Source organism: Lutra lutra, chromosome 1, assembly GCF_902655055.1.
Source record: "Lutra lutra chromosome 1, mLutLut1.2, whole genome shotgun sequence".
Lineage (NCBI taxonomy): Eukaryota > Metazoa > Chordata > Mammalia > Carnivora > Mustelidae > Lutra > Lutra lutra.
Genome location: NC_062278.1, coordinates 68,712,133 through 68,730,173, shown reverse-complemented (window position 1 = coordinate 68,730,173; position 18,041 = coordinate 68,712,133). Strand labels below are relative to the sequence as shown.

General features: G+C 38.5%; 1 protein-coding gene, 1 long non-coding RNA gene and 1 pseudogene across 3 annotated transcripts in view; all 3 read right to left on the bottom strand.

The window, feature by feature from the left end:
• Nucleotides 1–5,140: 5,140 nt before the first annotated feature.
• Nucleotides 5,141–7,602, bottom strand: LOC125097499 (60S ribosomal protein L7-like 1; annotated as a pseudogene).
• Nucleotides 7,603–11,640: 4,038 nt separating this feature from the next.
• Nucleotides 11,641–18,041, bottom strand: part of SLC25A36 (solute carrier family 25 member 36) — a 36,912-nt gene continuing 30,511 nt past the window's right edge. For both annotated transcript variants that reach the window (XM_047726255.1, XM_047726245.1), the window contains one exon: nt 11,641–15,574. In XM_047726255.1, coding sequence (XP_047582211.1) covers nt 15,381–15,574 — 194 coding nt within the window. In that variant the 3' untranslated portion in view covers nt 11,641–15,380. The remainder of the gene's footprint in view (nt 15,575–18,041) is intronic.
• On the bottom strand, nt 17,241–18,036 carry LOC125097977 (uncharacterized). The gene is made up of 2 exons (XR_007126676.1): nt 17,780–18,036; nt 17,241–17,736 (listed from the first exon to the last, which is right to left on the bottom strand). It is a non-coding gene; the product is annotated as an uncharacterized LOC125097977 (long non-coding RNA).

Genomic DNA, 18,041 nt, shown 5'->3' with positions numbered 1-18,041 from the left:
CAGGATTGAGTTCTGAATCAGGCTCCCTGCTCTGCAGGGAGTCTGCTTCTACCTCTGACCCTCCCCCACTCTCATGCACTATCTCTCAAATAAATAAATAAAATCTTAAAACAAAACAGACACCTTGGACCAAGGGAAGAGAATCAAGAGCCCAGAAATTAACTCATGCATATATGGTCACCTAATATTCAACAAGGGGGCCAAGAATGGCTAATGGGGGAGAGATGGTCTTTTTAAATAAATGGTGTTGAGGGGTACCTGGGTGGCTCAGTTGTTAAGCGTCTGCCTTTGGCTCGGGTTGTGATCCCAGAGTCCTGGGACCGAGTCCTGCATCGGGCTCCCTGCTTGGCAGGAAGCCTGCTTCTCTCTCCTACTCCCTCTGCTGTGTTCTCTCTCTCTTTTTTTTTTTTTTTTTTTTTTTTTTAAAGATTTTATTTATTTATTTGACAGAGAGAAATCACAAGTAGGCAGAGAGGCAGACAGAGAGAGAGGAGGAAGCAGGCTCCCTGCCGAGCAGAAAGCCCGATGTGGGGCTCGAACCCAGGACCTGGGATCATGACCTGAGCTGAAGGCAGCGGCTTAACCCACTGAGCCACCCAGGCGCCCCTGTGTTCTCTCTCTTGCTGTGTCTCTCTCTGTCAAATAAATAAATAAAATATTTTTTTAAAAAAAAAGGTGTTGAGAAAACGATATTCACATGCAAAAGAATGAAATCAGACTCCTATTTTCCACCACTTACAAAAATTAAGTCAAAATGGATTAAAGACTTAAATGTAAGACCTGAAACTCTAAAATTCCGAGAAGAAAACATAGGGGAAAACTCCTTGACACTGATCTTGGAAATAACTTTTTGGATACGACACCAAAAGCAAAAATTAGTAGGTGGGACCACATCAAACTAAAAAGCTTCGCCATACTGGCAACCCTCTGGGGAGGAACTTTGTACTATTGTTCAATAGACTTTGTTTTGCTGCCCCATTCAAAAAAATAAATAAAATAAATAAAATAAAAAGCTTCTATACAGCAGAAGAAACAATAAGCAAAATGGGAAAGTAACCTGTGTAACAGGAGAAAATATTTGCAAACCACGTATCTGGTAAGGGGTTAATATCCAAAATATTAAGGAACTCATACAACCCCAAAACAACAAAAGAATAAATAATCTGATTAAAATGGGCAAATGAACTGAGTAGACTGTTATGCCCAAGTTTTCGTATCTGAGAGACCACCAAGGAGCCAAGCACTGATGCAACCACACGAGGGTTTATTCAGCAAGCTTAAGCTTGGGCCTAAGTATACCCAACACAGCGGAGTAGGGACTTGGACCCTGAGGTGACATGCTTAAGCTTGGGCCCAAGTATACCCGATGCATCGGAGTAGGGACTTGGACCCTGAACCAGATTACAGTCAGAGTTTTTAAAGACAGAGTAGGGGTGGATTCGGCAGTAGGTGATTGGGCCATGATCTCATCCCTATGTTCTTGTGATCTATTACAGTGTTAATAGATCACAGTGTTAAGCTATCCTATTTCTGACATGATTTATTACTTCGTTAGGTTATCCTACTTCTGACACGATTTATTACTTCATTAGGCTATCCTACTCCCAATTGGTTTTTGGCATGGCGTTTTGTTTTTAAAACTTTTGGTCAGTCTTTCTGGAACCAGAGGTCATTTACTGGTCACAGAGACCTAAGATGGCTGCCAGGATCAAGATGGCTGCACTTATGTCAAGGCTAGACTTGAGGTGGGTACAGCCTTGTTTTTCTTGGTCTCCACATAGACATTTTTCCAAAGAAGGCATACACATAGTGGAAAGGCATATGAAAATAGGCTCAGCGTCACTAAATAACAGGGAAATGCAAATCAAGGCTGCAATGAGAGATCATCTCACTCATGTTAGAATGGCTAGCATCAAAAAGATAAGAGATACCAAGTGTTGGTGAGGATGTGGAGAAAAGGGAACCCTTGTGTGTTGGTGGGAATGTAAATTGGTGTGGCCACTATGGAAAACAGTATGGAGATTCCTCAAAATATTAAAAATAGAACTACCATATGATCCAGCAACCCCACTTCTGGGTATATAGGAAAAGAAATGAAATAATTGTCTCAGTGAGACAGCTGCCCCCTAATGTTTACTGTGGCATTATTCACAATAGCCAAGTCTTTTTTTTTTTTTTTTAAAGATTATTTATTTATTTATTTGACAGAGAGAGAGATCACAAGTAGACGGAGAGGCAGGCAGAGAGAGAGAGAGAGGGAAGCAGGCTTCTTGCTGAGCAGAGAGCCCGATGCGGGACTCGATCCCAGGACCCTGAGATCATGACCTGAGCCGAAGGCAGCGGCTTAACCCACTGAGCCACCCAGGCGCCCCCACAATAGCCAAGTCTTAAAAACAACAGACGAGCAGATGAAGAGGTCTGGTATATATACACAATGGAATATTATTCAGCCATAGAGAAGACAGAACTCCTGCCTTTTGTGACAACATGCTAAATGAAGTAAGTCAGACAGAGAAAGATAATACTGTGTGATCTTAACATGTCTAAAAAAGCTGAACTCACAGAAGTAGAGAGTGGGGTGGTGGTTACCAGGGACTTGGTTTTTGGTGGGGGGTGTGTGGAGGCAACAGAGACATGTTAGTCAAAGGGTAGGAACTTCCAGTTATGAGATGAACAAGTTCTGGGGATCTGAAGTACAGTATGGTGACTATAGCTAACAACACTGTATTCTATCTTTGAGAGTTGCAAAGAGAGATCTTAAATCTCTAACCACATGCACACAAAAATAATTACGTGAGTGGAGGGAGGTGTTAACCTTCTTGTGGTAATCACTTCACAATATGCAAGTGTATCAAATCATCAGGTTGTACACCTCAAACTTACACAGTATTATATGTCAATGATATCTCAAAGCTGGGGGCAGGAGAAAATACTTTGCTAATGGTATGGGGAAAATATATCTTGTTCTATTCTCCCAATTATTTTCCCAAATGATGGAATTTTGCCCACTTACTTACAGTTTTAACTAGGATAGGGAACATCCATCTTTTACTTTATTTTTTTTAAAGATTTTATTGATTTATTTGATAGAGAAAGAGAGAGAGAGTGAGCAAGGGGGAGGGACAGAGGGAGAAATGGGCTCCCCGCTCAGCTGGGAGAGATGCAGCTTGATCCCAGGACCCTGAGACTGTGACCTGAGCCGAAGGCCGCCGCTTAACCGACTTAGCTACCCAGACGCCCCTATCTTTTACTTTAAACAACACCAGAGAAACAAAACAAGCCCTCCATGTGATTTGGATACAGGCTGAAGTCTGAGAGCCACAGGCCCCATCCACCTTGGAAGGCAAATGTTGAGAAGAGCAGAGCCTCAGTCAGCTGAGTCCCTGAAGAACTGTTAGAGCAGAGCCGACCTGTTCCTCTAAGATCGTTAAATGAACAAGCCATAAAATGTCTATTAGGTTGAGCCATTATGCATCTGAGTCTCTACTGTGCCCTAGCCAACCCTAACTAATATAAATGTTTACCTCATTAATTTTCAGCCTTATTTCCTTTCTAATATAGGGACTTAAAAATTTTTTTTCTTTTTCTTTTTTTTTTAAAGATTTTATTTATTTATTTGACAGAGAGAGATCACAAGCAGGCAGAGAGGCAGGCAGAGAGAGAGGAGGAAGCAGGCTCCCTGCTGAGCAGAGAGCCCGATGTGGGGCTCTATCCCAGGACCCTGAGATTATGACCTGAGCTGAAGGCAGCAGCTTAACCCACTGAGCCACCCAGGCGCCCCTAGGGACTTAAAATTTTAAATTTTCTCTAAGGACTGCTTAAGCTGCATTCATCAGTTTTGACATTTAGAATTTTTATTATCATTCAGCTCTAAATATTTTGTCCATGTGGCTGAGCAGAACTGTGGGTTATTTGGAAGCATGTGTCCAAATTTCCAAAGTTAGGAAGTTCTTCAGTGATCTATTTGCTGATTTCCAGTTTAATTGCTTTGTGGTCAGAGAACATCCTCTGTATGATTTCAATACTTGAGATCTGATGAGATTGCTTGGGTCAGTTTCTGGAAATAGCGATGCATATTCTGCATATGTTAAGTGCAGTGTTCTGTGCATTTCCATTGCGTCAAGGGTGTTAACCATACCCATGAAATCTATATGCTTACTATTTTCTTGTATTAATTTCTGAGAGAAGTTTGTTGAAGACTCCCACTATTGCTGTGGATTTGTCTGTTTCTTCCTGAGGTTCTTTCGATTCTGGCTCTACACGATGAGGAAATTTTATCAGGCATATGAAAATTTTATTAAAAAAATTTTTTTTAAAGATTTATTTATTTATCTGACAGAGATCACAAGTAGGCTGAGAGGCAGGCAGAGAGAGAGGGGGAAGCAGGCTCCCCGCTGAGCAGAGAGCCCGATGTGGGGCTCGATCCCAGGACCCTGAGATCATGACCTGAGGCAAAGGCAGAGGCTTTAACCCACTGAGCCACCCAGGTGCCCCATCATTACTCTTTTATATGGCGAACTACCTTTTCTATTTGCCCGCCCAACTTTCTGCTTCTTTGTTTAGCATTTTTCTTGCATCTCAGGCCTGACACCACAAATTCTTTCTGCCTGATGTACAACTTGGAGGATTTCCTTTGATGACCTGCTGAGAGCACACTCCCTATTTTAATTTTTCTGAAATTTCTGTATTCCTTCCTCAGGCCTGAAGGATTTTTACTGGTTGAAAAACTAGCACATCGGAAGGAATTATCCCCCTCTCTTCTGTTCTGCCTGTTAAGTCAGTTGTCACACTGGCTGTCATTGCTTTGAAGGTTCGTCGTGTCAGAGGTAAAAGTCTGGATATTTTTATCCCCAAATCTTCTCTGCCTTTGGTTATCTAGTTTCATGATACCGTGTGTAAAGAGGAGCTCCTTTTTATGTATTCTGCTTGGGATTATAGATCTAAGTGATCAATTCTTCAGCAGCCGCCCAGCCCCAGAGCGTCCTGTCTGCATCTCATTGTCTCCTCGGTACCTTCTTCTTCCTCTGGACAGCACGTGCTGCAACTTGCTGCAAAACCACGCTTCCCAGCTTTGTCCAACTGTGCTTTAAACTTTAGTTCTCACTTCTAGGAGTTATATTTGGTTTTCAAATCTGCTCAACCATTTTTTAGTGTCCTACTCTCCTATTTCCAAGCATGTCTTATATTTTTAAAACTGTACTCATTTGCACTTTAATTTATATTTGGGAACTCCAGAGTTGCTTTTCTCTTTGAGAGTGGGCTGCTTTTGCTTTTAAGGGTTGTCACTAGTGGTGCGGCTTCCTTGTGTGCTTATCGACCGTGTGCTGCTCACAGTCCTGGAAATTATTGATGTGTTCGCACCATAATCATAGATAAGGACTGCTTTTTCCAGAAAAGAATGGTCTTTGTTTCTACCATACATTTGGGATCCCATGTGTCTGGAATCACTTTAATTCTTGATCTCGACGCCCCATCCCCACTCTAGCAATGCTAAGTTGGGCTTTAATTCTACTTGGGGTCAGTACTGGGTCTCGGGGTTGGGCTTCTGTGTTCTACTTCTGTGCTCTGCTCAGCACCAAGGAAACTTTGTCCACTCCCAGGGAGATGGAACAAAGAATCCAAATTTACTACTGGGGCCCTAACTTAATGGGAAGGGTCTATCAGACTCAACTTAAATGGGACCTCATCATCCACTTCTGCCTCACTTGCTTCTGGGTCTGAGGTGGCTTGGCGTGCCCTCTTGACTTTCTAGGCTCTTAACATGTCTTGGAATTTGGCTTGCTCATTCCTCATTATGTTCACTCTCAGATGGTAAGATTTTTAGAATACTTTACTGAGCATTTTAATTACACTCATTAGGAGCATTGGCCCTAAAACCTAACCCATTGCAGGTAGCAGAAATCAAAATCTTCACTTTGCTTTGATGTTCTTCATATCACTATGTTTATAGGCATGTCTTAATCCAAATCAGGATACATTGTGATCTGTGGAGCTATGGATTCAGGTTTATCAACTCTGGGAATTTTCCAATTACCTTCTAAAATGTTGCCTCATTTACTAAATATAGTGAAGTACATTAGATATTCTGATTCCATCCTCCATTATTTCCTAAATGATCTTTCATAGCCCTTCTCTTTACCTTTCCTGTCCTCTAGATAATTTAGATAGGTGTTCAAGTTTAAATCACTTAGTTGCATCTAGTCTGTTTTTATTCACCGAGTTCTTGATTTCAGTGCCTATAGTTCTTTTTCTGACAACTGAGCACTGTTTTTGTGCTCTTCTTTGTAACTATATTTCAAGTTCCTTCCAAAACAAGTCCCCTGGATCCCCCAGGCTCAAGTATGTCCCTGAGCTTGGTCCACTGCAGTCTCGGGGTCATGCTTGGGTATTCGTTCATCAACATTAAACTCCACGATAGAAGATGGAACATAGCAGGACTGACTCTTCCGTGCCAGGAGTCCTCGGCTGACCTCAGAGGTGGAAACACACCGGAACTTTCCCTTGGAACTGGGCTGTGATGACAAGTGCCTGCCAGGAGCATCATCATTTTGTCCTTGACCTTCCCTCTAGTTTTCAAAGATATAACATTAAATAATCTTCTTTGAAGACACTGGTAAAAATTCCAAAAGACAAAACACATGCCACCAGTGCACTGTGCTTTCAGATATTCTGGGTTTAATTCAGCTGACAAATGAGCTGATTGATGTGTCCCCTCGAGAGCCAGGTAAGCCCACCTCCTTGAGGAAGCCCACTATTCTTGGTAGCAGGACAGGCCTGCTACCTGAGAGATGGAAAGGACGTAATAAGAATGCAGACATCTGGAAGTTCTTTCCCTGGAAAGACAATTTCATAAATGAGGTCTTCCAAGCAAATAACACCCTACTTCCCCAGGTGCTCGTCAATCACTGTGTTGTCTCAAAGGAATGGTTTTATTCTTCACCTTGTCCACGTTTCAAGATGAGCTTCTGGGCAGACTTCAGATTTGGAAGTCATCAGGTCATGTAAATTTCCACTCTATGTCATGTTTTTATGGTCTGGGGGGTTACTCTGAAAAAGACATCACTGAAAATCTTCGGGCGAAGCCTGGCAGTAGTCCTCTGCACCAGTGAACTCACCCCATTCATCCTTTGGATGCATACAGCAGAGCCCAGGGAATATTTATCTGGCACTTCCAAGCCACAGGGTTTCACTTCTAGTCGTCTGAGGCGCAACCTGTCATGTTGCTGCCGCCGGGAATCATGTAAGAACCATTTTGGTCCCTTGAACTTGAGCTCTTTTCCTTTCTTTTGCTCCTTGTCCAAAAGTGCCTGCTTTGCTTGAGAGGCCTGATAAGCCATCATCTTTTTCAGATTTTCTGGAACCAGAGGGATCTTGTTTCTTTGCTCTTGCTGTTGTTTCCAAACCTGCAGCTACTGCTCTATAGTTTTCATTTTTATGGTTAACTATTAAAGTCTGTTTATTCCTTATTTAATACTGTAGGCTCATCTTTGTAACTACTAGCTACTCTGCATTTTCTCTCTTAAGTCCTTGATGGTGTCAATCTGTTGTTTCCATGTTTCTGTGATCACTCACGGCCTGCCAGATCTTATGTTTGGAAATCATTAAGCAATGCTATGAGTCTGTAGGCCCAACTTGAAGAGTTTCCCTCCACCAGATTTGACTCTGCTTCTACTGGTATCCAGGGGAGTACCCCCCACCCATCCTGGGAGCACCTCAGTCTACTGATGCCCCTGTTCTTCAGGCCTGGGCCCCCGAGACAATTGCTCCTGGAGATGTAAGCCCCAGCACCAGTCCCCATCCTGATTAATCCAGATTTAGTTCTAATTGCTTAGTTTTGGGCTTGGCGTGGGGGAGGGAAAGGGAAAAGTCCTTGGGGAACCCTTCTACTTTTTGAGCTAGGCCTCAAAAAGCACGTTCTGAGATCTAGTTGTCATGGAGATGAGTAGCTCAGAGGTCCTGCCTGCTTGATAGCAAAATCAGATACTTAAAAGTTCTCCATTTTGGGGTGCCTGGGTGGCTCAGTGGGTTAAGCCGCTGCCTTCGGCTCAGGTCATGATCCCAGGTCCTGGGTTCGAGCCCCACATCGGGCTTTCTGCTCAGCGGGAAGCCTGCTTCCTCCTCTCTCTCTCTGCCTGCCTCTCTGCCTACTTGTGATTTCTCTCTGTCAAATAAATAAATAAAATCTTTTATTAAAAAAAAAAAAGTTCTCCATTTTATTTCTCAAAACATATTAAGCATGACTATTTTATGAACTGTACTTCCAGTACCTCAAGCCTTCATGGGTTTCATTATGTAGTGTTCAAACTTTACTTTGCATTAGATTAAAAAAAAACAGGCTTGAAGTGAACAAATCTTAAATATACAGATAATGTATCTTCACATTATGTACACACCTGTTTAACCCTGCCCAGATTAACATGTAGGACTTTTCCATTACTCCAGAAACTTTCACTAGGCCCGGCTGCTAGTCAACCCCTTCTCTCCAACTCCAGGTATACTAATTTGACTTCTATCAAGCTGGCTACGTTTTCCTGTTCTTGACCTTTATATAAATGGAGTACAGTGTATACTATTCTGTGCCTGGCTTCTTTCATCTAACATGTCTTTAATACTCATTTACGTTATTGCACATATCTGTAATTCCTACTTTGCTTTCTGTTTTATGATGTAGTATTTCACTGCATGATTTACAATCGACTTTCCCTTGCTATCCACCCTTAGAAATAAAAGAGCTATGAAAATTTTGGAGATTTTCATTTCTCTTGGCAATTCCCACCTCCCCCTTCCCTACCAGTAGTAATTCTGGGTTATAGCATAGAAATAACTTTAAACTTTTTTTCTTAAAAACGTCATCTTTCCAAGGTAGCTATACCATTTCACATTCTAAACAGCAATGTAGGCGGTCCTAGTTGTTTCTACATCCTTAGTATTGTCTGCTTGTCATTGTATTGGCTATGTTGTGTTATCTTATTTGTGGTTCTAATTAGCATTACTAATCATGTTAAGCATCTTTACATATGCTTATTTTTAAGTGTTTAGATTACTTGTTTGTATATTTCATGACATATCCTGTCAGATATATTTTAAATATTTTCTTGCAGACTGTGGCTGCACTTTTATTTTAATGATGTTTTTAATTTTGAGGGCTTTTTCTTAATGGTTGGTGCCTCCTGTGGACTCTAATCCCTGCCTACTCCAAGTTTGCAAACGTATTTTTTTTTTTCCAGAAGGTTTGCAATTTTAAATCTTTAGACCCATATTGTTTTGAGTATGGTGAGGTAATGGCTCACTTTTCCTACTGATGTCCAGCTGCTCTTATGGGGGGCAGGGACAATGAAAAAGTCAATATGTGACTTAGGAAAATTCACATCAAATAACCTACACCACTAAAATATCTGAGTAAGTTCAGTCAACGGGTATCAATCTTACTGGATAATCTTGAAAGGTAAGATTTAGAAATAGCGAAAGTGGGCCTTTTATCCTTGGCAATTTAGAAGACTTAAGAATTGAGGTGCTTTGGAAAGTAGGAGGGACTGGGACACAGAAAACAGGACTCAATTTTGTTGAGCTGGATGTGCTGAACTACTTTGAATGAGACTAGGTTTAGAATCCTAGGTCTACCACTAGTTTGAAAATCTCGAGACACTTTAAAAAAATTATTTGAGAGAGCACACCTAGGCATGAGCATAGGGAGGGGCTGGTGAAGAGGGAGAGGAAAAGGGAGAGAATCCCAAGCAGGTTCCACACCCAGTGTGGAGCCTGACTGGGGGATTGATCCCATTACCCCGAGATCATGACCCAAGCCAAAACCAAGTGTCTGATGCTCAATTAAGTCACACAGGCACCCCTCAAAACAGTTTTTCTATCAACTCCCAGGAGAGAATAAAAGAAAATGGGTTATTTCTCTGATGGGCTACTAGAACACTTTAATCTTTGTTTCAACAAGGAATGCTCCTCCCCAAATCAGCCTGTTAAGTTTGTTTCAAAGCTTGGTTTAAATACTGTTTTCTCCAGCCAACCTTTCCAGATCTTTCTAAAAGAATCAATCAGTTTAACACTTCCAGAGAACATATGACATTGCTGAGGCTCAAAAGTAGCATAATGTTTAGGTTTGACTTGCTTTGTTGTTACAAAGATGTTTGGTGGTGGTGGGGGAATCCAGTGTTTCCCTCGAGGCCTCAGAAGTAAGCTAAGGCTCTATATAGACCAGCTTCAACAACAGTTCACTACTCCAATTCATGTACCTAGCTATTTCTTATTATCCCCCAGCATGTTTCATCCTGAGCCAATCCCCATAGATCTTTCATCTAAATTGTCTTTTGTTACTCGTTCTAGTGTTCATCCCAAAGGCTGTTGAATAATCTAGTATAGTAAATAAACACAGGATTAAGATTCAGAACACCAAGTCAAAAAAACCCCACTGTGACTAATACCCCTCTAAATATCACTTGCCCATTCACCCAATCTATGGGTTGCTGGAAAACCACATGAAATCACTGTATAAACATAGCATTCTATGAATTTAAATTACTGAACTGATTCCATATATATTAAGGTAGCCAGCTGGTTTGTGCAATGTGGAAAAAAAAATTAGTTAGGAGAATAAAGGAAATCACTTAACTACACTTTGCTTTCTTGCCCGAATTTATCAGTTGTGTGGACTTCATACTTGAACCTTAGGAAATCATACACTCACAAATTCCCTCCTCTACCACGGATCCTAATATTCAGTAATACACACACACACACACACAATTTAAACTTGGGACACTAAGCAGTAAAATATGCTTGGCATACCAACTTCAACCATTATTTTGCCAATGTCCTCACCTCACCCACTATTTCAGTCTTCAGTGGAAAGTAGTCCAAAAGCTTCCAGTTTTGAGAAAAGGGACATGATCAATCTATCCTGGTTTCCTCACCTATAAAACTAGGTCATGTTTCATGGTAGCTACAACTTGTGAAAACTTCAATAAAACAGAAATGTAAAATGGGTAAGTACTACAGAACACCTGTATCTGTCGATTGTTTCAACCTATTATATGAAGACTCATTTGGTCATTTTAAAAAGTTTGAACTTTTAATATTCTTAGCTTTCAGAAAGGTGAAAACCAAAACTAACACGAAGTCATGATGTTAAAATATCATTACAACCGGGGGGTGGGAGGAAGGGTAAGTGGGTGATGGGTATTGAGGAGGGCACATGTTGCGATGAGCACTGGGTGTTATATGCAAATAATGAATCGTTGAACACTCCATCAAAAACTAATGATGTAAGGTAAAATGTAAAAAAATTATTTCAACCTAAGGAAGTATCAAATAACCTCATTAAGCTCAAATTTTTCAGATATTCTTTTCAAATAGGATGTTTTGATACATGAAAAGTATGGTACCTAAATTATCAATAAACCTGTGGAATATATGGCAGAACAGAAGAATCTTACTGACTTACGAGGGAATTAGATAATTTGACCTTTTGTTTCCTATAAAGAAATCACTATGTCTAGCAGATTGGAGTCCAACACTTAAACTTGAAAATGGCAATACACTTTTGTTCTTCACTTCATCCTAAAAAGTGTGATTACATTCTCACCAAACCAAAATGTTAGAATACTATATTATAGGAAAAAAAACCCCATATTTTCATAAGGATATTTTAATTTTTTAATTTTAACAATTCAAATAAAATTCAGCTAGTTAACATAAATAGGATAAATGCACATAATTTACAGCCATGTACACAAAATGTGAGAATAGCAAACCTCACATAAATGGTCAAAAGTTATCAACTCTTTTGAAGTTGATTATTTAGCTAAGACTAATAGATCATAATTTAATTGTTCACATATGAGGGGTACACATTCAAGTGTTTATTAACAAAAAAAAATGAGTGAAACTAGAATTTTCAGTTTCTAAAAGGAGTAGCATAAAAAGCAGTGTATAGATTAACAAGAAATATAAGTGCATGATGGAGAAGAGAACTGAGTGGGCAGAAAGTTAGCACATTGTATGAAATATCCTCATTAATTAAAATTCCTTCTAATTTGTATCATTCAGAAATACCTTTATTCTTAGGAATGTTTAAGTCATGATCAGTAGACAGAAAGGCTCAACTATTTTATTTATCAGCCCAAAAGGGGTCCCTACAGTACTAATAGTCTGGGCAGAAGAACATGTAAACAATGAAAGACAGGCATGAACAATGCTGAAGAGTAAAGGATAGACTGATTTCTAGCACTTAAATCCTTTAAGTTCAGATCAGTATTTTTAGTGACTTAAATCTAAAAATGCCAACATGTTTATACTCCAGTAAAAGAATAAACACTCGTTATTTTTAACACCCTGGTCCTAATACAGTCATGCTATTCCACAATGGGCCTTAGGTTTTAGGAGACAAGGCTGGATCAAATAATCTAACCATATTCTATCCTGGTTTCAAAATTACAAATAAATTACTAGTGACCTCCAACTAGTAATGCTGGGTCCACAAAATTACATACATAATGAAAATAAGACAAAGCTTTGGTAATAGTTTTTTTTTTTTTTTCTTTTTCTTTCCCCCTCCTGGATTCAAAAGCACTGTATTCCACCCCACAGTCACAGGGTTGGTAATTCTCAGATCTGGACTTTGAGATTTAGTAAACTGTCTATGAGCCACCAGTACCAAAGTTCTATCTAATGCTCTATGACCATACTCTTTCAATATCTACTGCTTTAACTTGAGTAAGTTCAATTCAATTTCCTGATAAAATTCTGTAATAAAAGTACAGACAAATCTGAAGAGTGCTGCCAATCTCTGTACTAGAAATAAAAAGTCATCTGATAGAAAATAGGTAACAAAACACAGCTTTAAAAAAAATTCAATGCTTTAAGTATGTGTTTTTCTTTTTAAACATTTGCATCAATTAAAAAAAAATCTCCAAAAAAATGTTTCAGAGACAAACTTTATATACAACTTTTATATAGTTTTCTTTTTTAAATTATCTGTCAACATAAAGTAAACTATGGCAGATTGTGCTTTGGGAAAAAACAAAACAAAACTAAAATAAGCTTCACTGCTTCTTTCCAGTTGTTGCACAAAGAAACAAAATCTAAGACTCTAAGATCTTTTCTTCCAGTACACAGAGAATACTCACTTTTAAAATCTGAATATAATACACTAAGGTCAACATAAGTTTTACTTGCTAAATATAAACAAGAAAAGAATACATGTTCATCCTTGAAGGACACTTATTATGAATGTGCTAGCACTAAATAATAAGATGTTCCATAGCTGCTGGTTTTCGTATCACTCTTAATCATTTGTGGTATACTGAGATCATTACCATGGAGAATCTGTCATTCAACACAACTAATGTTTACAAATCTTTGCAAGGCAAATGGCACTGTATTAGGCAGTGTAAGTGGCACCTGAAAAGGCAAACACTATGAGACTTTCTCTACAGATTTAAGTTAGAAATCCCTAGTTTTTTTTTTTTTGGCATGTTTCTCACAATAAATGTCAAAGCTAAAATTCACCATAAAAGGTACGAATAATCCCAAAGGTAATGAAACTGAATCTGCCTTTGGTCTCCAAAGAGATTGGAATATTTTTTAATTCCAATCAAAGCACCTCAAAAACATCCAGTTATGTTGATTATAAGGAGTTAAGAAGGTGAAGGAATTTAAGAGGGCACTGTGTTTCACTGGTGATAGCAGAGAAAGCTTGCAATGACATGCTACAATTTTCTGTGTTAGGGTCATTAGAGTATACACAGAATACATAAAACATTTATATTATTAAAGATCTCCAAACACTGTATCTAAAACCCAGAAAAATGTTTTGAACATGGTTTCTGCCTAATACATGACCAATGTTTAAAAAAAAAAAAGAAGAAAGTCTTAACATGGAATACTCTACTCTCACCCTTCTCCAAAAAAAGGCCACAAAGTGCATTCACAAAGTCATTCTTAAAATAAAGCCATTGCACAAAATGTACAGTTCATCTATACTGAAATGAGTACCACACTGGAGTTTAATTGTAGATGTTTTATACACCAGTATAGCAACATCCATAAGCAAAAGTCTCTTAACAGATTTACAGCAAACATCTTCAGAAGGGCCATACATATATATATTTAGGTACTAAAAGGTACAGATGAACTCAACAGCAAAATGTAAAAGCTATATCCTGTTAGGAAACTTAATCTGAATTAATTTTGAGTCTTTCTATGATTTACCATTCAAGAAATCAGGATAACAGAAATTTCTTGTCAAAAGCAGTTTGTTCATTCACAAAACTCTGGTCAATTAGAATCACTACCTGCTCAATTAGACAGCAGAGGGTCCCTCTTCTATGTTTATACTGCCTTAAATTTTTGATGTCACCTTAAAAAAAGAAACCTAATAGGGCAAAGCTGAAAATTACCATTTTCTCTACAAAATAAATGCAATCTATATTGATCTTCTGGAAATAATTCAATGGTTCAAATTCCTAATGTGAAGGCAAAGAGAGAAAGATTAAATAGCGGTGAATTTTTTCTACTTTAAGAAAATATCTAGGTATGACAGATGATAATTCAAGTTCGTAACTACTAAGTCACTGACAAGACAACCGCATTCACTCATGTATTGTAAAGTTAGAGAAGATATGAGGATGTGCTCAAGTTACTCAAAGGGCCAGAATCAACATTTCACTGGTTTCTTTTGTCCCAAACTATTACACTGGGCTTGATATGTTAATGAACAATTTAAGTGTCCACATCATGTTCAACATCAAGCACCTGTTAGCAGTGGAAACCGAAACATTTTAAAGCTAAAGATATGCAAGATCTTTTGACATTATTTCATTAGTTGTCAAAACTAGTGACTATTAATGCCAAATAATTAATTTTAAAATATTCCAGATCCTCTCAAGGAAATGGAAAAGTAATACTAAGAATCTCACTTATTCTTGTTATTTTACAATTTTACATGAATTACACAGAAGCCAGAGGTAAGACATTTATGACTGTCAATACTATCTTTGGATAGTTGTAATATTTATACAATTAAGGATGGCTTTGTTTAGAAGACTGGAAAAGTGCTCATGGAATACACACTGTACTCTGCCATAAATCAACAAAATGCAACTGTGTCCTGTGGACATGGTAGAGAAAACGGCAATTTGGAGAAAGGAGTGCTTCTAAAGGCTTTTTTCTTAGAGGCAGCCTAGGTTTTTTTTTCTTCATATTACTGAAAAAGACCAAGTAATGTGGTTATGATTACAACCAAACTTCCATTTAGGCATAGTTACATGTTCCCAAACGTTTTACTTCTGTCCACCATGCTGGCTTCGATACTGCACGGTCCACTGGAATCTTTTGGTCTTCCCTCTTCATAGTACAGCAGCTTAAAGTTGCTATCCATTGAGAAGGTAGACCACCAATTCATAGGTGGCCATCATAATGGCTGTGTTTGGAATCTGTCTCACCAGATGAGTTGTTAGACCACGGTAAAGAGACCCATAACCTTCTTCTTGAACAACCAAAGATAGTGTCTGAAAAAAAGATCTATATTTTGTTCCCTCTTCACGTAGTCTTGTTCTTACAACTTCTGTTTAGGGGGGGAAAAAAAGTCATTTTAAAACATTTGTGATATCTTTTTTTTTTTAAGATTATTTATTTATTTGATAGACGATCACAAGTGGGCCAAGAGGCAGGCAGTGTGGGGCGGGGGGAAGCAGGCTCCCTACTGAGCAGAGAGCCCGATGTGGGGCTTGATCCCAGGACCCTGGGATCATGACCTGAGCTGAAGGCAGAGGCTTTAACCCACTGAGCCACTTAGGTGCCCCCATTTGTGTTATCTTTATACCCTCCTAATGCTGAGCACATCCCATTTACCACTCTTCAAGTGTAAACTCAGAATAAATATGAGAGTGATTTTTAATGTGTAACTTATTGAAACTGGTCTTATTACAGTAACACCCAACTTTTAAGATAGCTGGTTAAAACCACTAATAATAAATACTAATTAAAAATTTAACAGGTTCCTGAATGGTTAAAGAATAAAACAAAAGTGTCAGTTGTATACTAGATATAGCTAAAAGGGACAATACATATATAGGAAAAGGTGAAGAAACAGAAAAGGGAATGCAGGTGGTAGAAAAAAATGAATACACAAAGATACTGTGAGAAATAAACACAAAAACTCTTAGGTGAACCCCACAATGAGAAAACAGAATAATCTATATTTACAATGGTCCACATGAAACAAACATGAAATTTCATGTGCATGAGCCTAAAATTGTTCAAAACACCAGCTGTTAACTAAAAGGCCCCATCTGGGAAGCAACTACGCAAAATTTGTAAAATTTTAGAGCTCTAAGAGATATAAAAGATTATGGTTAGTCCATTATTTCTTAGTTTTGAAAGGTGAGGAAATTGGACTGTTGAGAGGTTTTAGTCATTGGGGGTAGAGGCTGGGACAAGTTTTCAGAGCTCTCTACTGAAGAGTCTGTTTTTCCAACACACTAGTCCTGTTGGGCCTGAGGGAAATGGCCTAGAACTATTTTCACTGCAAATGTTACTATTTGAAATTTCTTGTATCTTATCTTAAACATTCAAACCATTTATATATTCCACCCAAAATATTCTTAATTACCCCTTCATGTAAGGACATCATCTCACTTGAGGGGACAGGATGCTTACAACTCCAAAACTGTCTCTTACAATTCTAGGTATCCTATAGTAGCCAGAATCTAAACAATACTGCTGATAACTGTCCTCTTTTGACTTCTCCTAAAGAGAGAAGTTAGGAACTTCCCTCAAGAAGTGGAGCTAAATTCACAGTCCAACTTGGTTAGAGTTAGTTTTACTCATAAAATTACATTTTAGAGCAAATACTCATTTCCTCCTAGCCCTGTTTCATTTGTCTTGATACAGCTTTAATCACAGAGCCTTAGACTTACAAGGATGAATGTGAATATTAATCAGTGTAACAAAAGTGAAGCATTTAGATTAAAAGCCCAAAGTAGGGGCGCCTGATGGATCAGTCAGTGTAGCATCCAATTCTTGATCTCAAGTCCCATGCTGGGTGTAGAGATTACTTGAAAGAAAAAAAAAAAAATCCTAAAACCCCTGAGGTTTAGTCAGTCAGTTAAGAGCCTGCCTTCAGCTAAGGTTGTGACCCCAGGGTCCTGGGATTGAGTCCTGCACCAGGACTCTCCCTGCTCAATGCGAAGCCTGCTGCTCTGTCTGCTTACTGCTCCCCCTGCTTGTTCTCTTTCTGACAAATAAAATCTTAAAAAAAAAAAAAAAAAAAAAAAGGCAAAACAAACCCTAAATACAACAAAATCAAAGTCTACACTTAAAACAAGTTACAAAAAAATCTCAGCATCCTGCAGACAAATTTTTAAGTGATTTTATTACCTATCAACGAAAGAGGCTAACAGTATAAGACTTAATGACAGAAATAAATGATTCATATATACTTATTTGCCAACATGAAATAATGTAAAATAGGCTGGCGTTTTGGATTATAGATTCCCATTTCAAATTCGGGCTTCTCCACTGAGTAAACTATGTGACCTGAGTAAGCTCTGTGACCTTTGGCAACTTAATCTTAACATTTCTTGTTTCCATTTGAAAATGAAGACAAACTCTGGTTATATTCTAGCATACTTAGACTTAAATGGAGAAGGTAAGTACTTTGCAGGAATTTTTTGTAGATTAGCAATAATGTATATAAAGTATCTAGTATACCATCTATAGCCATACCTTTTTTTTTTTTTTTTTTTTTTTAAACTTGCTCAAACAACACCTGGCTGGAATCTGACTGACTCAGGGCTAAAATGTGACGGTCCAGAGTGCATGCTAAATCTCCATTATACTACTGTAATATATACTGACCTATTAAACCAGTTACTTACACAGATTTAATCCCATTATGAACTCCTAAGAACTGTATTTTGTTTCACTGATTTCAATAAAATTATAAATGTTCTAATAAATGGGTCATTGGCTGACATGGGAAAATACTTGTAAATTAACAGAATTTTACTCATAGAAACTCCACTCCTCTT